Raw genomic sequence first — 22,846 nt, 5'->3', positions numbered from 1 at the left:
AAAATTATATATATATATATATATATGAGGGTATGGGTAAGGGTATAAAACCCGTACCCTCTTCAACGTGTATGGTTATGGGTAAGGGTACGAGTACAGTATGGGCATATCCTTAGCTGACCCATAACCGCTCAAAAACTAACAGTTAATACTCTTACCCGTATCCGGTCAAAAAGATAGCCTCTTTGACCGGGTATGGGTTTACCCGTTGGATATGGTACGAATTGCCATCTCTAAAGGGCATGCATTCAAATGGGGGAAGGTCACATAGGAGAGAGGTGGTTTTGCATCCGTTGGCTTTAGATATTGGGCAAAATATTGGCACCAGTACAAATGAAGAAAGTGGTGGCTTTTATTTTTAGGCTGGTGGTGAGACTGTGATGTTATGTGAAGTGGACCGTCAAGTGGGCCGAATTAGTAAGCCACGAAGTTTTAGATGGGCTTGTAGGGGTTGGACTGATTCTTGGGCAAATTGAGATGGGAGTTGAAAAGGACACTCAAATGTTGGTAGTATGCCCAACAAGGCCTTTGCAAAGTGTCGATACAGATTATTCATGTTCTATGGAGCATAGTGAAGCTCCCATGGCCGAGGAAGCGCACGACTGGATAAGGGGTGTTGAGGAAGCCCCTTTATCATTCATCTAAAAACATTTGAAGATTTTTCAATTATGTAAATACGTTTTTTTTCCTTACATGCACCATACTATAAATGCAACCTTCAGGAGTTCATACTTTTTTTTTTTGGTTAAATTTGCAATCATCTGCTCGTTCTCTTTGCTTCGATTTCTTTCTGCCAAATTGATGTCTTTTTTCCTCATTCTAGTCTCTGGTCACTCTTTCTTTTATTTGGGTCTTCTCTCGCTTTTGATTTTTTTCTCCCGTGATTGTTTTTCTCCTCCCCAGTTTTTTATTTGATATTTTTTTCTTGTTATTGTATTTTTTTGATTCGTTGTTTTTTTGGAAATCCAGGATCTTTCGTTTGTAATTTTTTTTTATTTTTTTTTAAAACATCGTTATCCATTCATTTTTATCATTATCGATTTTTTTAATTAATTTTTTTTATCACGAATGATTTTTATTTTCAGATTTATTTATTTTACGGATTTACTTATTTACTATTTTTTTAATAATAAATTCAATTGTTTTTAATACTCTCAGTTTTATAAAAATTAAAAATCTGATCTCTCCTTTTTTTTAATCCTAATACTAAGAATATATATATTTTTTATTTATCTGAGTTTTTTTAAAAAAATATTTGGAAATTAGGGTTTTTTTTAAGAATTTAATTTTTTTTTCAAAATTATTCTTTTTTTTATTTTTTTAATATCCAGAATAAATTTTGAATTTCCGGATCATTATCATTTTTTTTAAATTTTTTTAATACTCTTTCTCCATTTTTTACTCCCTCTCAAAAAAGGATTTATTTTCATCCTTTTTTTTTTTATTCTTACTCGGAACAGGAATAAAAACGGTTAAACATAATCTTTCTAATAAGTAATCCAAACAACAAACAAAATAACATTGTTGAAAAACAATCAGTGGTTTATCCATTTATAAAAAAAAAAAACAATCACGTGCTCTTGACGTGCCAACCTCTCTCTCTATTTCTCTCTCTCTCTATATATAAATATATATTTCCCTTCTCGCTCTTGCTCTCGACTGAAACCCTAGATCACCAGCACCACCATTGATGAATCTCTGTCGGCAAGAGTTCCCGTGGAAGCGCCGGAGACTCGCCGTTGACTTCGGGAACAGGAAGATCATCACGCGCTCCGAGAAGGGGATGCGATTGCTGCGTCTGCAAACGCACCGCCGTCCTCCAGTCCGATTACGTCCTCTCCCCTCTACTTCTAACCCTACCTCCTCGTCGTCCTCCCCCTCATCCTCTTCTCTACCCCCTGCCCTCGCTGCCGCCACCTCCAAGAAGACCTCCGAGCCCCAATCCGATGAGCAGCGCATCGATGACCTCGTCCTCCCCCGCCTTCGATTTCTTAAGCAGCCCATCACCCTTTTCGGCGAGGACGATGATGCCCGGCTCGATCGCCTCAAGCTCACCCTTAAATTGGGGGTTTTCGATGCTGATAGCGATATGACCGAGGGCCAGACCAATGACTTCCTCGGTGACGTCTACGAGCTCCGGAAGCGCCAGAAGGCTGGATCGTTACTCCATGATCGGGCGAAGGACAAGCGGGACGATGGCGATGGGATTGAGGGCGATGGGGGCGATGACGATGGGGATAAGGATGTCAGCGACGATGGGGGATCGTCGGGAATGGATGCTGATAAGGATATCAAGAGGATGAAGGCAAATTTTGAGGAGCTGTGCGATGAGGATAAGATTCTTGTTTTCTTCAAGAGGCTGTTGAATGAGTGGAACCAGGAGTTGGACGAGATGCAGGGGGCGATAAGCAGACGGCAAAGGGCAAGCAGATGATTGCTACCTTCATGCAGTGCGCACGGTACCTCAATCCTTTGTTCAAGTTTTTGCAGGAAAAAAAGGTGAGCTTTTTTCCCCAACATATACACTGCTTTACTTTTTTCATTGTCTTACATTACTTTGAGCACTTATTTACAAATATTCTGTGATTCTATTGCATAATTTAGCACTTGCAGTCAAACCCTAGATGTCTGTTGTATGTTTTAATGTTTCTTCGTGGGTAGGATGTGCCAGAGGCATCTCCCAGACTCCATCTCTGTGTATGTCTATTTGGTTTTATTGTAATTTTGGTTACAAAACTCAGTTGCCCTTGAGCGTTAGGTTGGTTGAATATAATGGAGGATTGATGTCAGATTAATTGTCATGGGTAGGTTGTATTCATGGCATTGGTGTCTCCATCTATGTGAATTTGGACCTAGGATGCTGAGGGTTACAAACTGAATTGGACTTGAGCCTAAAATTTGTTGAATACCATAGAGAGTTGATATCAGATTGATTGTTGTACCAAGAAAAAAGTTTGGAGAGTGAATTGGATCTAACCTGATAGTTTTGATCTCTGAAATTATGTGGAGGTTATTTGTGTGGCTCGCTATCATTGTGGTGAAGTCAAGGGATTTCTCTGAGTAACTACGGAAGTCGAGGGATTTCCCCCAGTCAATGCGAAATAAAGATTGAAGCGTTGAATTTGATTGGCCATATTTGGTGTTCATGCGATTAAGAGTGTGTTTTTGAGGCTTATAATTGGTTAATGATGAAGACAAAGAATTGTAATGATAAGGTGCTGGATAAATTATTTTACTGTTGAATTTGATTGGCAAATTGTGCAATTAGTTCTTAGCTATTCTTTTTTTTCAATGTTTTGAAACTTGAACTGGGAGAGGCTTTTGGGTCGAGCCGGGTTGACCCAGTCATGAATAATAAATTTTTTATAATTTTAGTTGTATATAAATATTATAAGATGTACTATAAATTGCTAAAACTTTGAAATACAATAATACATAAGTATAACAAACAAATAGTCTTAGTTACAATTTATAAATACTAACTTAATATTTTAAATAACTTACAACAAATATGTCATAATAGTCGAATAATCCAAAAATAATGCCCATTGAAGCAGTAATCTCGACAGGCCTAGCTGGCTTAGCTCTAGGTTGGCTGGTTCAACAGGTACTCGGCTTGGTCAGCTGGGTAAAATTTGAGTTTTAAGTTCAACCTGGTTTTATATCAGGGGCCTCGCAGGGTTCGGTTGACGAATTGGCTGGGTCATTTCATGTTTTAAAACAGTGTATTTTTCAATTAGAGCATGGCCTAACCAAGTGGCCATGTTGAAGTTAGGTGTGTTGTTTTTGGTAGTATTCTAGTAAAAGTTCTGATTCTAGCTGTGATGTTAGCCCGATAGAACATGGATGCTTGACAGCAATTGCTCATTTCCCTTGAAATAGGACTAAGGTATTTGCCAATGAGAAATATTTTGATGAGATGATTAAAGAAAGCATGATAAATTAGTTTTTCCTTGAGAAACTTATGAAGGATTTTAATCAAAATTATGTGAAATTGATTCATTATAAGACTGAAATCCTGCATGTCTGCGTTTCTCTTCTATGTTTGCCAAAAGTGAACTGACTAACATAGAAAGTGGTTATTTTCTCTGTGAAATACTATGTGGCATTAGGCTTTTCCTTTTAGATTGAAGATGTTTTCTGCTATGGAGCTTTATAGAGAGAAGAGAAGATTGGGTTAGTTAGCAGACATCAACTTAAGAATCTTATTGTGCGAAATATTCACCTAAAGGTTCAATTTTTCATTGACAGAGTGGGGCACATAACTATTATAAGGTGATTCACAGTTTGTGCAATTCTTCCATTATGAATTATCATGTTACAGTATATTTTTGTCCATTATGACATCTTACATAAAATGATAATGAAAAGGGTAAATGAGATTGAGTCTTTCCGCTGCGGTGGTTTTCCTGTTTGCTGTTAATTAATTGAAGTGATCCTTTTCCTAATGCACTTGGTTCTTTGTTATCCGGTATGCCCTATTATTTGTGATACTAGCAAGCTATACACAAAATTGCAATTGTCTGGATCAACCCTTATGGATATGTTGATCAAATATATCAAATATATCCATTGATAATCCTGACGTATGATAATCTTGCAGGTTCTTCAAGATGATATCCGTCAAGCATTGATGGTAGTGGTTAAGTGTTGCATGAAACGAGATTATTTGGCTGCTATGGATCAGTACATCAAGTTGGCCATTGGCAATGCACCTTGGCCTATTGGTGTTACTATGGTTGGCATTCACGAGCGTTCAGCTCGTGAGAAGATTTACACAAACAGTGTTGCTCATATCTTGAACGATGAGACAACTCGCAAGTACCTGCAGTCAGTGAAGAGTCTAATGACGTTCTGCCAGTGTCGATACCCAGCAGATCCTTCCAAGTCAGTGGAATTCAATAGTTTGGCGAACGGAAGTGACCTTCATTCTCTCCTATCTGAGGAAAGGATGACTGAGAAACCTACATCTGAGGAAGAGCTCCGCATAATGCCTGCTGCAAGGGAGTAATGCTACCTATGGGATGCATTTTGATTGTCCACCAAGATTAGGAAATGTACATTTTTGTCGGGTCTGTTGTTTTTTTGAAGGCCTAATTTTCTCTGCTTCGAGCAATCAAGGATTGTACTCAAAAATCACATTGTCGGTGTTGTGATTGATGATATCCATACGATTAATTTTGCTCAAATTCCAAAACTGGAAGTTGGATCTTCTCCAATGCCTTATGACTATGTAAATCTATCATTAGAAACTGAACATGCAGTGTGTTGGCTGACAGGAACATTTATGATCGATGGGTTTCAAAGCAATAAAAGAGGGAGTTTTTTTTTGTAGATGAAAGAATTTGAGTGACTTCCAATGGTGGATGAAAACATGGGCATTGTTACTTTCCATCACATATTGTATGCTGCTTCACAAATTGTTACTTCCCATTGACAGGTTTGTATGTGTGCACATTCCAACCCTACCCTGATCTATTTGGATCTGAAATGGACAAAAAGACATTTATATGACAGGTACTAATGTTTTAATATTATTTTATTATCAAAATAAATGCATTATTATTATTATTATTTTCAAGTTTATCAAATTTACAATTTTAATGATAAGTAGTACTTTTTTTTTTAATTCTCAAGTTAATTTTTTTATTATATATAAAGGAATGTGATTCCTTATGAATTATTCTAACCTGAGTTTGTTTTGTTTATAGGCTTGCTCGTGTCTCCAGAATATTTAAACAAAGAAAATGAAGTTATGTTTTAATAAAACAAGCTTTTATTGACAATTAAACATCAAAGCCAATTAGAAACAAAAAAAAAAAGTTTATTTTTTCAAAAACAAAAAAAAACAAAAAAAAAAAGTTTAAATTCTCAATCACACGCCCTCATAAGCATTGCCATTATACTGACAATCTCATGAACTAAAACAAAGAAAATGAACTACTGTTCAATAGAACGAGTCTTTTGGACATAACATACATCACGAAAAGAAGAAAAGAAAAAGAAGAAAAATTAAAGGCAAACAAAAACAATACACAAAGGCTGTGTTTGGTTCTCGGTAATGTGAAAATATTACCTGGGAATCTTGTAGTAATAGCAACGGTAATGTTGATGGTAATATGAAATTACCAATATAGTGAAATATTACCAAATAAGGTGGTAATATAATTAACACCAAAATAAGTGTCCATCCATATTACATTGTTGGTGGTAATATGTAATTTTTTTTTGGGTAAACTACCCAGATAGTCCCTAAACTATGGGGTTGTTCCTATTTTGGTCACTGAAGTTTGAAAATTTTCAATTGCATCCCTAAACTATCTATTTCCTTTCAATCAAGTCCTCCTGACGAACGGTGTTAACGGCAAGCTGACGTGGCTTGCCACGTCAGCTTGCCCATAGTTGCAACACGGTTTCATCTCTTTTATCTCTACAATGAACCTTTTTACTTTCCATTTTATCTCACTTTCCCTTTCATTCATCCACGAAGGAAGGACTCGATGAGCATGGCGCCGGGGAAGAGACAGAGCAATCGTCGGAGTGGTGTGACGGAGGAGAATAATATTGAGGTAGGTTCCCTTCCCCGAAGCTAGCCCATCCTTTTCTCTTTCCCTGCCCTAGAATAACCTTGTTGTCTGATTTTGGTGTTGATTTTTGTCAAGTTGTTTTGAAACCCTGAAGAACAAGGTGATTTAAGTGTTGATTTTTGTCTCATGAAATCAAGTTTGGAGGTGACCATTATATGCCTTTTTTTTTTTTTGGGTCTCTGTGTGATGTAATAGAAATCTAGGTATTTTTATGAGTGTCTTGTAGCCAAATTCAGAGAAAATTTTTATTGTGGAAAGAAATTTCTAATTTAGTTGCCTATATTTCGTATGTATTCTCAATATTATTGGGGATATGGTAATTATTTGGTGAATGTCATTGAATTTTTATTGCAATTCATTTTAATCTCATTTTAAGCAACATTCAAATACTAGCAGTTTTTAGTTCATCCATTAGTCTATGAAAATCTTACTCGAATAATTTTGATTTTAATCCTTATTAGATGCATGACTGTAGTGTGGCTTGTTCAAATACTACTTGATCTTGCTACTAATTCATAAGATGTAATGATTGGGAATGTTAATACTCCATGTCTCAGAATGCCACCCAACTTTATGTATTACCAAATAAAAAAATAATGAGGGTGCTTAGATTACATACCTATACTTATAACTAATTAAATTTACTAAATTTTTGATAAATCAAAGTTATATAATTGCATCATAACTTTATTCTAATACTATTGTTCTTTAAACAAAAAGGCAAATAATAATCCATGAACTCAAGTATTTTTCACTTGTGCTTATATTCTTGAATTGCCAAATTGTTATGCTTCTATGTTATTTAACTTGGTTTGACAATTGCAAAATTGTTATGAGAGCATTTTCCTAAATTAAGTGGTTATGTTCCTCCTAGTTTTGGTTCCTTTAGAATGGATTAGAGACTAGTCAGAAAAATAAAGTTTAGGGATGGAATATTTGTATCATCACTTGTAATTTTCTTTCAGTGCATGATAGTGGCATATGATTAAAAAAATTTGCAGGTTGATCCTAACTGTCCAGAGGAAGTAATTTCTGCTTGCTTAGGGTTTGACAGTAGACTGTCTGATTGTGAAGAAGATGAGTGTAAGTATGGTTTGTTTTTAATCATTAACAAATTTTCCTTTTAATGTCTTTTCTGCTTTGATGATTCGTGATATTTGGGGTTGTATAGGATACTTCTCAAACTATGAATACACAACAAAGCCAGGTTACAGAAGCTGGTTTTGCACATCCACCAAGGCAACAACAAAAGCTGCAAGGGAGACAAGTACCTTTAAGATATATGGAAGTTATCTCAAACTGCAAAGTTGGGGCTGGGAAAAAGAAAGATGTGTAAATCTGTTGAAAATGCTCAACAACAAACCAAGAAAGATTTGTCGAAGGGTGCACATGAGCACAAGGACTACTATTGGGGAGGTTGTGCCCGATGTGGAAGCTTTGGTTAAGCTTTGGATTACAATGCCTAAGTGATTTTGTTGTTTTTTTGTTTGTTTTTTAATCAAACTACAATTACAAAGGTTATGTATTAAATAGTTGGAAACAGATCACATTATACTATCACTTTTGTATGAATGGTTGAAGTTATGTTTTGCTAATATAAATATATATTTTCAAACAGAAATTTGTGCTATCAGCCTATGACTTGTGTTGGCCACTAAAGTTTTGAAATTTTCAATTTCATCCCTAAACTATTGGGTTGTTTCTATTTTGGTCACTCAAGTTTATAAAAACTTTGGGGTTGTTCATATTTTGGTCACTCAAGGTTATAAAATTGCCAATGAATAAACTATGGGCAAGCTGACGTGGAAAGTTGCCAGTGATGTGGCAAGCAACGCCAGCTTGCCGTTAACGCAGTTTGTCAGGAGAACTTGATTGAAAGGAAATAGATAGTTTAGGGATGTAATTGAAATTTTTCAAACTTCAGTGACCAAAATATTAACAACCCCATAGTTTAAGGACTATCTGGGTAGTTTACCCATTTTTTCCCCACAATTATGCTCGAACTGATTTAATTTGATTACTTATTATACTCATTATCAAAACCCTAGTTTTTATATTCCCTCACTATTTTTGATATTATAATTTAATTATTTATTATATAAATACTTTAAATTATGTTTTTCAAAATTTTATACGTAGGGGTATTTTGGTAAATACAAAGGTATTTGAAAAAATCGTGCAAAAATATATTTTTGATATTATAATTTAATTATTTATTTATCTAAACACTTTAAATTAAAATTTTCAAAATTTTTTACATAGGGGTATTTTGGTAAATACAAAGGTATTTTTAAAAGCTGTGCAAAAAAAATAATTTTCATATTATAATTTAATTATTAATTTATCGGAATATTTGAAATTATATTTTTCAAAATTTTATATGTAGGAGTATTTTTTGTAAATACAAAGGTATTTTAAAAAATTGTAAAAAAATAATTTAAAATATGGTAATTTAATTATTTATTTATCTAAATACTTTAAATTATATTTTTCAAAATTTTATATGTACAGGTATTTTGGAAAATACAAAGGTATTTTATTTTTTCAAAAAAATAATAATTTTTAACATTATAATTTAATTATTTATTTATCTAAATACTTTAAATAATATTTTTCAAAATTTTATATGTAGGGGTATTTTGGTATATTTGACATATTACTGAGGTGATTACCATGACTAACCAAACATGGTAATGAAAAAGTACCAGTAATATAAATTCTCAACCAAACATGGTATTCTCACATTACCACAACATTCCTGGACATATAACATTCACAACCTCATTACCACGGAAATCTAATTACCGTGTTAATATATCATTACTAAGTACCAAACCGTCTTGAAAGTTTATAATCTTTAGGGTGAAATGGCTTTCTCCATCTTGGAAAGCTCACATTCATCCTCAACCATGAACCTCTTCCAATACCAATGATTCTTCCAAAATGTGTGAGTCATCTCCTTCATCGGAATGCCTTTGGTCTCCTGCAGCATGAAGTATTGTAACAACGCCATGATGATAATCCATGCCGTGAAGAAGAAGAAGAAGATACCAGGCTTCACCTGGCACAACAATGACATAAATGCTTGTGCAATGAGGAATGTGAAGAGCATGTTTGAACTCACAGCAAACGCGTAACCTGTTGTTCTTGTTTCTAGTGTGAATATTTCACTTGCTATCAACCAACCAAGAGGGCCCCATGACCATGCAAATCTAGACACAAAGAGGCAGACCGACACCACCACAAAGCGTGGCTCACACTCATCCTCGCCTTCTCCATGGCTTGGGCGCGTTTTGTGTTCACCTCTGATGGGTAATCGAAGTATCTGCAGGTTGGTCTTTACTCTCCGATGCTGCGTACTTAAGATAGTGGTGAGGTTCCAAAGAGTTGTAACGACTGACAAGTAGTGCGTCATTTTACTTATGAGATCCCATGTGTGGTGAAAAGGAAGCTAACAGTGCAATTAGTCTAGCGGGAACCTTAACGGTCAACCATGTCAATGAAGAAGAGGAAGAAGCCTCTGGATGAGGTGATGTTGTGCTCCTGCTCTGAAGGAGGGCGCCACGCATCGGAAGGACACGAAGGGAGGGGGGTCTCAGGGTGATTTACTGACCGTGTTTGAGCAGACAGCGATCCAGCTGAGAGAATGAAGATGGCACAAGCTGTGGTTGAGCGTTGCTCCCTCGTCGGAAGGAATAAAGTTATTTTAGGTGAAAGACAAGCAGTGGTGGAACCATGCTCCCACGCCGGCGGTGGTTTGTCGCAGATGCAGGTTCTGGAGCATGCGACCCTAGTTGGGAGTCGCAGCTGTGCTCACGGACACAGGCGCCGTCAAGCGGGATTGATGGGAAAAATGTTTATTTGGAGCAGACCCCGGCAATGGTGGAGCCTTGCTCCCACGCCTGTGGTGGGGAAGTGCAGCGGCACTCATTGGCGCTGGTGCGAGGGCCAGTTTTGAAAAAATGTCTCTTCTACATAGACCCCGGTAGTGGTGGAGCCTTAATCAGTTGGAGTGGATGGAGTGGAATGGTTGGTCCAATATTTGGAAACTTTGTGTGGCGCCTAAAGTCAAAACTTTTATTTGGTTTCTTAATCATGGTAAGATCAAAACTTATGAGTTCGTATATAATTTGAACCTTGGTCCCCCTGATCCATGTATTTTTTGTGGCTTGGTTTTAGAATCTACTGACCATTTATTTAAAGCCTGTCACATTAGCATCAGAATTTGGAATTTGGTTGCTTCTCTTGCCAACATTGAGATTGATTTGGTGGATATTGTCAACAAAAGGCTTTGGTTGGACTTTCACAGTCAAGAAAACTCTGTATTCTTGGCTTCTATTATTGTTGCAACTCTTTGGCAAATCTGGAAATGCAGGTGTAATTTTATTTTTAACCATGAAAGTATCGACATTGGTAAGGTTGCGAAGTTGGCCATTCTTCATGTGCAGGAATTCTCTTTATCTCCTATTAACCATAAAATGCTGACTTATGTAATGCAGAATAGACCTATGCCAGGTTTCTTGGGGGTTTTCTCTACTACTACTTGGAATGTGGCCACAGGTAAGGGCGGGTTGGGTTTCTTTCTTTTGGATTCTGATGCAACTGTTTGTCTTGCAGGATTTGATCCCTGCCACTCTCTGGACATCTTGGAGATTGAATCAAAGGCTCTTCTTTTGGCTCTTCATCAGTCCAAGGTTGCCCGGGCTTTGGTTTCCAACATTTACATTAGCTCAGAAAAGTTATGGAAATTAATCCATCTTGATGTGGTCTCGGCTGGCTGGTTTCCACCAGATTACATTGTTGAAGTTAAGGAAATGCTGCAAAATTTGAAACATTCTCAGGTTGATCTAATTCCACATCATTGGAACCACATTGCTGCTTGTTTGGCTGGACATGGCATCAAGTCGACTCAACTATCTCTATTCCACATGGGGATGGAGAAACTTAACTGGTTGATGAAGACCATTTCTCAAGCTGGCTTCTGTTAATTCTCTTTTAGTTAGTCTTTTGTTTCTTTGAGTGGTAGCTTTTGTATTTTGGTTTGTTGTGTCTTTGTTGTTTTGTCTACTGTTTGTTTAAACCTTTTTGCTTATTCTAATAATAATTAGCTACTCTGGTAGCTCTTCCTCAAAATAAATAAATAAATAAATCAATAAATTCAAAAGATAAAAAATTCTTAATTTATGTCTAGATTTATATGGATCAGAATATTTTGATAGTGAAATCCATTATTTTTAATGTCTGTTTCAATTATAAAGATAAAATATCAACCCTTTCAAAAAAAAAGTTTTTTGTCCAAAATGGATAAACCATACGTAATAAAAAAAACATGAAAAATATAATTCAGAGTAATTTGGAGTATAAATAACCAAACAAATAGAAATAAGAGAACAAAAAATAAATGCAGAGAGAGAGAGACAAGAGAACAAACATAAATGCAGTGAGAAGAAACTGAACACAAGTCTAGTAGGTTGGAACACAAATACATAAAATATAATTAAGATGAACATTAAAGCCGAACAAAAACAAAAATTATCCATTTTTCAAAAAACAAAAACAAAGACAAAGAAGTTAAATTCCCATTGGCATTATACTGACAATCACATGTACTAAACAAAGAAAATGAACTACTGTTTAATAGAACAAGTCATATGGACATACATACATTATGAAAAGAAGACCAAAAAAAAAAATAAAACTTAAAGTGGGAACAAGCAAATTGTTAATGGTTAAATTGTTAATGTGTGGAAAGGTGAACAGCTTCAAGCAACTGAGAAGTTTCAGACTGTTTGATGAAATGCTAGCTCTCACATACAATGATTTTAGGTGTTTGATTAAATGCCACTCACAAGCAAAGCACACTCAAAAGAAAAAAGAAAAGGAAGACAATTCAAAGTGTTTCTCCAGCCAATGAGCTCCCAGCTCTTCATTCCTTTTTATATTCAAAGAGTAGCATAATATCAGTCGAGCCTCCACTGTCATTGGTTACACCAAACACATGAAGCCCTATTGGTCATGCTTCCACTACAACACCCATTTCCATTAGTTGGGCACAGACAAAGAGAGATACAGTGCATTTATTACACCCATTCTCTCTATTACAAAACATAAAATTAACTAAGTTAACACTCCAAAACAACATCCATCCTCAGATATCCCCATCCTCGTACCTGAACAGCTCCCATGCCAGCTGCCATGCTTCATCTCGCCGTCCCCCGCCGACGATCCATCACATCCAGAGCTTCAATCACCATCCACACCCCCCTTGATTGAAGCATGCACACTCCTAGCAGGTTTCTTAATTTCTCATGCTTCTCAATAGTCAAGGGCTTGGTGAAGCGGTCTGCCAGTTGGTCTTCAGTTCGGCAATGATGCATGGAGATAACACCATCTCCAACTAAACCTCGGATGAAATGAAAGCGCACATCGATATGCTTTGTCCTACCTTGATGTGTGGGGTTCTTTGCTATGGCTATAGCTGACATGTTATTACACCACAACTTGGTTGGTTCTTAAATTCTTGCGACACAGTCATGTAACACCCTCCTGAGCCAAACCCCCTGGCAGGCGGCAGCAGTACAGGCTATGTACTCCGCTTCGGTGGTCGAGAGGGCTACCACCTCCTGCTTCTTGGACCCCCACGACACTGCACTGGATCCCAAGCGACACAGCATTCCGGAAGTGCTCTTGCGATCGGCTCTAGACCCTCCCTAATCACTATCAGAAAAGATCTCTAAAGTGGTTTCACCTTCATGTGAATACCACAGGCCAAAGTTCTTTGATCCAGCCAGATATCTCACAACTCTTTTGACAGCACTGAAATGGACTTTGGAAGGCCGACTCATAAATCTTGACAAGTAATTCACAGAGTAAACAATGTCAGGGCGAGTGTGACATATGTAGAGTAATTTCCCAACCATACTCCTGAACAAAAAAGGGTCTGTGAATTCCTCACTTCCTTCCTCTTCTAATTTTTCATTCACTGCCATTGGGGTAGGTACTGGTTTGCACTGCTGCATATTCAGCTTAGATAGCACATCCTCAATGTAACTCCTCTGACAAATAAAGATGCCATCAGAGTTTTGCTTTACTTCAATGCCAAGAAAGAAGCCCATTACACCCAGATCTGTCATGTTGAACTTATGCATCATTTCATTTTTGAATTCTTTGAGCATTGTGCATAATGAACTGGTGTAAATTATGTCATCGACATAGAGACTGACCACCAGAGTTTCACCATCCTCTCCTTGCCTTTGGTAGAGTGTGTGCTCACTTTTACTTTTCCTGAGACCTATTTCCCTGGAATACTGATCAATTTTCGAATACCAGGCTCTTGGTGCCTGCTTCAAACCGTAGAGAGCCTTACTTAGCTTGCAAACAAGATGCTCCTTTCCCTTCTCAACATACCCTTCTGGTTGTGATACATACACATCTTCGCGGATTTCTCCATTTAGGAAAGCCGACTTCACATCGAATTGATGCACCTCCCATCCATGTTGGACAGCAAAGGCCAGCACCAACCTCACGGTCTCTAGACGAGCCACAGGGGAAAATACTTCCTCATAATCGATTCCCTGCTGTTGTGAATACCCTTTGGCCACTATCCTTGCCTTGAGCTTCAGCACTTGTCCCTCAGCATTCAGTTTGGTTTTATAAATCCACTTTAGCCCAACTGTCTTCTTTCCTTCTGGTAATGCACACAGTTCCCATGTCTTGTTGCTCATAATTGCTTCCATCTCAGCATCCATCGATGCCTTCCATTTTGAACTCTTTACAGCTTCACTGAATTGAGTTGGATCCACCACATGTAACGCGAACGTACATGTCTGATAAATATCCTCTAGTAGTCGGGTACCGAGTGGTGGAGAGTCCTCAGGTTGAGCATCCTGAGAGTTTGATGAGTTATCCACTGCCATTCCTTGCACTGTTCCCCCATCTGTCTCCTCAGTTGATCGTTCCTGAATTGTGGAGCTGCATGAAGCTTTTGAGCCCTCCTCAGTCTTGTCCACGATCACAGTTGTGGGCTCTCCTTCAGGAGCAGACTTCCAATTCCATCGAGAGTTCTCGTGAAAGATCACATCTCGGCTGATGATGATCCTGCAAGACACTGGTTCATATAATCGATAAGCTTTAGATTCACTAGAGTAACCAAGAAAACCACATTTCTCTGATTTCTCATCAAGTTTATGTAACTTGTGAGAGGGTATTAGAGCAAAGGCAAGGCACCCAAACACCCTTAGGTGTTTCACAATAGGTATAGATTCATGCCACAACTTATATGGTGTCTTGTCTTGCAGCGAGTGTGTGGGGGATCGGTTGATAAGGTAGATCGCGGTAGACACCGCTTCTCCCTAGAATTTGAGTGGAAGACCACCACATTTGAGCAGACTCCTGGCCATCTCAACCACAGTCATGTTCTTGTGTTCTACCACCCCGTTTTGTTGCGGGGTATATGGCACAGTAAGCTCCCGTTTGATCCCCCAGCCTTCACAGTACTTCTGAAACTCCAATGATGTGAATTCCCCTCCTCTGTCACTCCTCACAGCTTTAAGTTTCTTCCCCGTCTGCCTCTCAACCATGGCATGAAAGAGCTTGAAGTGATGGAATGCCTCAAACTTGCATTTGAGAAAGTATACCCAGCACCATCTACTGTAATCATCAACAATCAAGAAGAAATACTTGTTGTTTCCCAGAGACACCTCACTCATGGGACCACACAAATCTATGTGCACAAGTTGTAGACAGGAAGAGGCTCTACGCGACATGCCACTTGGGAAACTGGTTCTTGTTTGCTTGGACACAACGCAGTGCTCACATGGTGGGGCATGCTTTACATTAGCCATTCTCGTCACCATGTTTTTCTGAGCCATAGAAGCCAAACTTCAATAGTTCAAATGTCCTAATCGAAGATGCCATAGCTTAGAAGTGCACTGATCATTCACTACTACATTTAGTCTTCCAATGCTGGAAACATCTATAGGAAGCATATTGTTTCTTGACTTCTGAACCTTGACAATGAGCTTCCCAGTGTAATTATCAGAGATAGTGCAACTCTCTTGATTAAACACAACCGAGTACCCTAGCAAGCAGTTGGCCCACACTTAAGAGGTTATGTGCCAAGCCCGGCACAAACTACACGCCTTGTAGCTGCTTCTGCTCTCCTGACTCAGTGTGGATGTAAACAGTGCCTTCGCCCTCCACCATCATCTCCTTGTCATTACCGAGCCTTACGCTGACCTTTTGAGCTTCATCTAGATCAACAAACAGACTTCTATCACTAGTCATGTGGTTCGAACACCAGCTGTCGATCAGCCATACCGATGTATAAGTAAATATATTTTTCAATATTATTATATTCGATTAAAAAAATCATAATCTAAAAGATAAAAAGACCAGGTAATTAAAACACTTGTATAATTAAATAAAATTCAAAATTAGTCATAAAAGTTGTTATACAGAAGAACAATATTCGCGCATGTGCCCTTAAAAGCTTTGAAAATTATATACATACCCCATAAATAAGAGGCTTTTTTTTCTTTAAAATATTACAAAAAAATAAAATATTTATCAAAATAGCTAGACATGTTCGGGTTTATTTACAAAAATACGCATGTTGATAAAACGGAAAACTTTCCCGTTTTCAACCTTTTAAATTTTTTTTTAAATATAGAAAACGGGAGAGTTTCTCCCGTTTTCTAATTTTTTAATTAAAAAATTTAGAAAACGGAGAGTTTCTCCCGTTTTCTCTTTTTTTTTTAAACAAAAAAAATCTTAACGGTTACATGCTTCACCATTAAGATATAAACAAATGTTTTTTATATAATTAATTTTTTAACTAAAAATAATAGCTATATATATATTTCTAACATTTTATTTTTTTCAAAACTATAAATTTCGAAGAATATTAGAAACAAAACGGTCAAACTGGCACTAGTAAAAAATTATTAGATGAAATATTTAGTACAAAGTAGGACTGTAAAACATGCACCGGTCAGTAATTAGGACAGTAAAACTTACACCTGTATGTAATTACTACAAAGTAGGTCGGTCAAATCTGTACCAGTCAGTAATTAGTACAAAGTAGGTTGGTCAAAGTTGCACCGGCAATTAATTAGTACAAAGTAGGATGATTAAACCTGAACCGATAAGTACTTAGTACAAAGTAGGACTGTCAAACTTGCACCGGTCAGTAATTAGCACAAAATAGATCGGTCAAACCTGCACCGGTCAGTAATTAGTACAAAGTAGGTCGGTCAAACCTACACCGGTTAGTAATTAGCAAAAAGTAGGATGGTGAAACTTGCACCGGTCAGCACTTAGCACAAAGTAGGTTGGTCAAACCTGCACCGGTCAGTAATTAGTACAAAGTAGATAGGTCAAACTTGCACCGATCAATAATTATGAGTTGAAATAAGATTAAAATGGGAGAAAATGAGAATGGAGGCGAGATGGTTTGAAGTGGGAAGTGGGTATTATATAAGAAAAAATAATAATAAAAAATCTGACGAAAATAATTATAATTGTTAAATAAATAATATGGCGGTTAGTAATTTAGAAGTGAGGGTTATATATAGGGATGTCAATAATACCCAAAGCCGAACCTACCCGACCCGACCCGAGTTTGACGGGTAAAACCCAATTTGACCGGGTTTCGGGTCGGGTTCGGGTAAAACCCGACTTGTATGAAACGGGTGCGGTGCGGGTATGGAAATTCTAATACCCGACCCGAAATTAAAATTACTAAAATATTTATATAATATATATATACTAATATGTTCAACAACTTAACAATTTAGGGTTTTTTATTTTTCCTCTATGTTTAGTCTTATAATTTTACAATAATTTTATTTTATTTTATAAAAAAATTATAATTACTTTTAAGTTATTTTTCTATTAAAAAAAAAATATTTTTTATTATTTTTTTTTAATATGGAGGCGGACTATACCCGCAGATACCCGATTACCAGTCGGGTGCGGGTGTGGGTTGGGACTTTTAAAACCTGTCGGGTTCAGGTTCGGGTTCGGGTATACTAGCAGGATAGCGGGTACAGGTACAGGTACAGGTATGGTAAAACCCCCACCCGACCCGACCCGACCCGACCCGTTGCTATCCCTAGTTATATATATATATAGATATATATTATATTTTTTAAAATCAAAAATGGAAAACGGGAGAGAATCCCGTTTTCCACTTTTTATTTTTTTATTTTTTTTAAAAAAGGAAAACAGGAGATATTCTTCCGTTTTTCTATTTAATAATTCAAAAAATTAAAAAAAAAGGGGAAATTTTTTCCCTTTTTCTCCCAAAATACGCACTTCGGTGAATAATACAGAACATGCGTATTTCAGTAATTTTTTATTTTTTTTACAATATTAAAAAAAAGCAGAAATAAGAGGTTTGTCCATATATATATAATATCATAATTAGAAAGTCATATTTGATCTTTTTGACTTGGCGGGAAACGTTAAAGACTTGAAAACAGAGTCTATTCAAACTTCATCAGCAATTGCTAGTCTGTTCAAACTTAATCAGCAATTGCTATTTATAGCCATTAGCATTAGTGCCACAATAAAAAGTGTTCCACGAGCTAATTTAAAAATTTTAAGTTTAAATCTACACGCACACAAGTAATTTAAAAATATTATTATATTTATTATCATCAGCACTTCAATTTTTTATAGACGTGTATTTTATCATTGAATGAAGACACATAGGTTGGATGATCAACTTCTCTGTCTATATTCATGCCATTGATTTTACATGCATTTATCACAATTATCCTAAAAAAACCTTGACCAATAATTACCTGCCAACACTTTTTATATTATTATTCCCTTGCAATCCAAGTTTTCTTAATTACATAAATTAATCACTTTATTCTCCAACAAACTCTTAATGGGCTTAATGAGCTAAGAAGAAGATGAACAATGGAGAAACAACCAAAATCCCAAAGCTCACAAGTTTCTCTTCACTCAAAGACAAGAAAGTTCATAGCTCAAAAAACACTCTCATCACTTTCATTCACCAGCCAAAATATTATAACATACTACAACATATAGAAAATTACAAACATAGCCCTTGACTTAACATTCCAGCAAAAGCTCTCCATGCCTCGAACTTGAAACACAATCTAATCTAAAGCAATCCTAGCCCTCCATTATTTCACATACGCAAACTAAATGAACCAAACATAAAATCTACAAACATAAAACCTGCAAACATACATTCAAACATTCACATACTATTCATCATCTTCATTACATTTTTTTCAGCTCCAAAGTCTTCAATTAATTAACACAAACAATTAGAAACAAAACCACAGGTCATTAACATACATATAAAAATCTTAATTACATAAATTAATCATCTTCTTCTCCAATATAGTAATTAAATCATATAGAAACACTATTGGGAACTCCTCTCCCTGTAAGTCCACCAACTCTAGTAAAATCAGATGTATTAGGATACAACAAAGTGTAAGGCATTTCCACTGGTCCATTCCTGTTCTTCAAGCTCTCATCTTCATTCATGTTAATAATCTTGTTCTCAATCTCAACTAATCTTTCTCCAAACTCTCTGAATGCTTCCAATGCTTTGCCATCACTAGTCCACTCTTTTGTGTCTCTTTGTCCCAAATAAACTTCATCTGAAGAATGCCTTGACAGTATCTCTATCAATGACACACCAAGTATGGTTTGAAGTTGGCTTGTGATTGTTTTCAAGAGAACTCCATCAGGATTCCTCTCCAACTCTTCATACTCTTTGCTCCCTGGCTCCGGCATTAGTCTCCGGCTTATCGTCGGCCTGTTCGGAAGATAACCGGCATATGGATATTGCCCAAAGTTAACTGCAGCATGGAGAGCTGAAGCTATCCATATGATGGTTGTGCATGACTCCACAAGCTCACAGATCTTGTCCATGTTTGGCCACCATTCTTCATTCTTCTTATCACCATGTCCAACCTCAACCACCTCTTTCCACCATTGTTGCAGCTCAGTGTCACCTTGAACTTCACCATCACTCTTATAGTAAATACTGCAGTAATCACTCACCCACTTTTTAATAGCAAACCAAATTTCCAGCCCATCCACTGCGTACGGGTAATCCCTGATCAACAACCTTATCTTATTAGCCTGTGTTTTATCCTCCACTGCCACTCCTCTGATCACCGAAAAAAACAATACACATATAAGAACATTGTAATAATCAAATTCATATATATATATATATATATATATATATATATATATATATAATGTATACCTTTTGAGTAGATCAGCAGGGAGGCCTTGTTCAGTGAACTTCCAGCTCTTATAAACAACAGAAGACATCTCCATTGCATACTTGCCAGGAAAGACAGTGAGTTCAAGTATTCCACCAGCGTTGATTAGGATATGGCGAGCCAATGCATTGATGTTCATTGTGTCACGGTAGTGAGGACTGAGAAGCTTGTGGATTGGGTGCATCACGCTCAGCTGTCTGTTAGTTGCTATCACAAACGGTTCTATCACTGCATGAGTGTTCAAAAAGTGACTTATAAGTTGATGAACTCCAGAGTCATTAACTGCAGCATAAGCTTTAGCTAGTTGCCATATTGATCCTTGAACACCATGTTCAGCAGGAGTGTAGACTTGATTCACAGCTCCATGTTCTTCTCCTCTGGGATCCGGTAAGCTCAGCTCAATCGCTATCGGTTTCAGAGTTCCGTCTTCTTTGAGGAACAACAGAGTTCTTGTGGCATAGATTTTGGTTGATGTTTCATTGATCCGATTCAAGTAAGGCATCAGCATGTCATGGTGATCCAAGATGAAGAGCTTGTTACTATTCAGTGCTTGATCAACAGTTAATCCTTCTAAGTTTTTCTTAATATGAGCTGAAGTTATAGAACTCTTATGGTTGCCGTAAGTCTCTGGATCAAGCTTGCTGGTTGGTGGGAATTCTTCGAGTCTTCTTATGATCACTGGATTAACACCTGCAAGCATTTCTCTGCCGAATTCTTCATCTGTTCTCCATGCAAACTTGTTCTCTGTAATTCAAAACAAAACTCATTATCATTATCAAGAATATCAAGATTCAATTCATGCATGTAAGCCATATATGCAAAAAAAGAAATAGCATACTCTGAATAACTTGGGGCAAAGGGAGCTTGAGCAAGTGCTCTCCATCACTGCGAACAAGCTCTTTGATCATTTCCAAAGGAATCCCATCTTTGATTTCATTGATTTCTGGAATATCAGGCAACTCAATCCCTCCTTCATAGAGATTAAGAACATCTTGGAAAGTATCAAATTCAAAGGGTGTCATGTCCACAAGTGCTTCTAAGCTTGGAAGGAGTGATTGGACAATAGCTTTGAGAGCATAGCCAAGAAAATCAGACATTTTCAAGTGTCCAAATCTCTCATCTCTTGGGACATATATGTCCAAGCTCAGTAATGGTAGTCTTGTTTCAGTTTTGGGATCGGAAAGGGTATGAGGCCGGCCAGTGCGGCCACGGCGAGGGTAAGGGTATTCACTTGAGCCACCAAGGACTGGCCGGACGTATTCCGGCCCTTTGTCCGGTTGCCCAAGATCATTGTAGTAGTCATAAGCATAAACTCGGTCATGTTCTTGGAGCTCTCCGGTGACATCATCTCCGCGGAGATGTATAAGCTCTTCTTCTCTATACGGCACAAGTGTTTCTGGCGTTTGGCCAGGGAGATATGTCTGTAATACAAATATATAAGTCTGGATTTCTCATCTTATAAAGATTAAACATAATAGTATAAAAAATTATAAAAACTTGAACTTACATGATTAATGAAGAAAATACGATCATATTTATACTTGTTAGTAGGATAGACCCAAGAGTTACAAATAAAATGAATATCACCATGGCCCGGGAAATCTTCCAAAGTCAAAGTCTTGAGATAGAACTCTGAATGGTGGTTGTTCTTTACAATGACAGCACCAGGGACACCATCATTCTCATCGACTTCGAATGTAACCTCGAATCTTGACTCTCCGGCAGCTATCGATGTCAAAGTTGTTATCCATTTTTCAAGATATGCCGGAGCTCCAATCTTCCCTCGGTTCCTATTATCTACGTATATACACATATAATTACATTAAACTAACTAATAAGATGAGAAACTCCGACTTATATATAGAAATAATTAAATTAAAAAAATAAAAAGAAATCACTTACTTGGATCACCTACGGTGGAACTGACAAGATGAAATGAGACACCTTGACCCAATAACTCATGCAGACGATCAAGAAAAGAAGCATGGAAATCAGTGAAATCTAAGACATTCTTCTTCATCAACACAACAGTGCCCTTCACCTTCTTCACCATCATCACGTTCTTCTCCTCAAAGAGCTTGTCCTTGATGGACTCCACCACATGTTGCACTAACATCCTCTTAATTACTTGATTAACTTGAAAACAATTCTAACAAGAAACTAAAACTTTGATATGGAAGGGAAGAGGAGAAAGTTAGGTGCTTTTATAGAGAGCTTGGTAAGACTTGGTGCACTATGAAATGGTCTCCTCCTTTCATCCTTTCATCCCACTAGTCATTAACATTAGCTTCCTTTCACCTTCTCAAATAATTTATCTTTTTTTTTTCCTATTCTAAGATGGTCCACAAAAAAAATAAAGATAATGTAGACATAGTCATTAGTTTTTTTTTCAAAACCATGTGCAGTTTCTATCACCTTCTCTATCAATTTAACAATTAGTTAGACTAGTCTTAATTTGTCGATGATATGATATTGTTTACTTATTGAATGTTCGTTTATGATTAAATGCAAGGCAATATAGTACCATAGTAGGGGGTCACATAGTATGATAGAGGACGATGGTGACGTCTTAAAGTTACCATCTTCTTTATGGCAGTCAAGAAGAAGGATATATATATATATATATATATAAAGGACTTGATAAATTATAATTTATAATAAATATTTAATAGTGAATAACGATATTTTTATTGTATAAACAACAAGTAATTCATCTTCAATATAAATATATATATAGAGAATTCTATGAATAAAAAATAAATAGAGAAGAAAATATAAATTAATATATATACCAATCAACGTCAAATACACCGAATCTTCTATACTTACTTTTTCTTATTTCTCTTCTCCTTTCATTCTAAATACATAAATGTATGAGGGTATTTACAAGCTTACAAAAATTGAATGACTGTTCAAAATATTTTGATAGATGAAATAATAACAGTGTTGGTAGCTACTACAGTTGCACATGGGCGA

At 36.7% G+C, this 22,846-nt stretch overlaps 3 protein-coding genes across 4 annotated transcripts; 1 reads left to right on the top strand and 2 right to left on the bottom strand.

The window, feature by feature from the left end:
* Window positions 1–1,656: 1,656 nt before the first annotated feature.
* On the top strand, window positions 1,657–5,334 carry LOC120277862 (pre-mRNA-splicing factor 18-like). The gene is given in 3 exon segments (XM_039284708.1): window positions 1,657–2,396; window positions 2,399–2,499; window positions 4,604–5,334. Coding segments are annotated over 3 exon segments (1,215 nt in total). The 5' UTR covers window positions 1,657–1,690; the 3' UTR covers window positions 5,012–5,334.
* Window positions 5,335–9,444: 4,110 nt separating this feature from the next.
* LOC120277589 (sugar transport protein 8-like) lies at window positions 9,445–10,002 on the bottom strand. Its single transcript, XM_039284448.1, has one exon. It carries the CDS (start codon window positions 10,000–10,002, stop codon window positions 9,445–9,447), a length of 558 nt encoding a protein of 185 aa, XP_039140382.1.
* Window positions 10,003–18,579: 8,577 nt separating this feature from the next.
* LOC120277382 (probable linoleate 9S-lipoxygenase 5) lies at window positions 18,580–22,055 on the bottom strand. Of its 2 annotated transcripts, none has more exons than XM_039284202.1 (5): window positions 21,773–22,055; window positions 21,378–21,667; window positions 20,709–21,291; window positions 19,852–20,614; window positions 18,580–19,695 (listed from the first exon to the last, which is right to left on the bottom strand). In XM_039284202.1, the coding sequence occupies exons 1-5, from the start codon at window positions 21,984–21,986 to the stop codon at window positions 18,981–18,983; spliced, it is 2,565 nt and encodes an 854-aa protein (XP_039140136.1). In that variant the 5' UTR covers window positions 21,987–22,055; the 3' UTR covers window positions 18,580–18,980. The 2 variants fall into 2 exon arrangements, with proteins under 2 accessions (XP_039140136.1, XP_039140135.1); XM_039284201.1 differs by having other exon boundaries at window positions 18,580–19,749; window positions 21,773–22,054.
* Window positions 22,056–22,846: the final 791 nt, after the last annotated feature.

The sequence above is a fragment of the Dioscorea cayenensis genome, chromosome 15 (genome assembly GCF_009730915.1).
Source record: "Dioscorea cayenensis subsp. rotundata cultivar TDr96_F1 chromosome 15, TDr96_F1_v2_PseudoChromosome.rev07_lg8_w22 25.fasta, whole genome shotgun sequence".
Lineage (NCBI taxonomy): Eukaryota > Viridiplantae > Streptophyta > Magnoliopsida > Dioscoreales > Dioscoreaceae > Dioscorea > Dioscorea cayenensis.
Note: the sequence above shows the minus strand (reverse complement) of the source record. Positions and strands in the feature narration are given on the sequence as shown.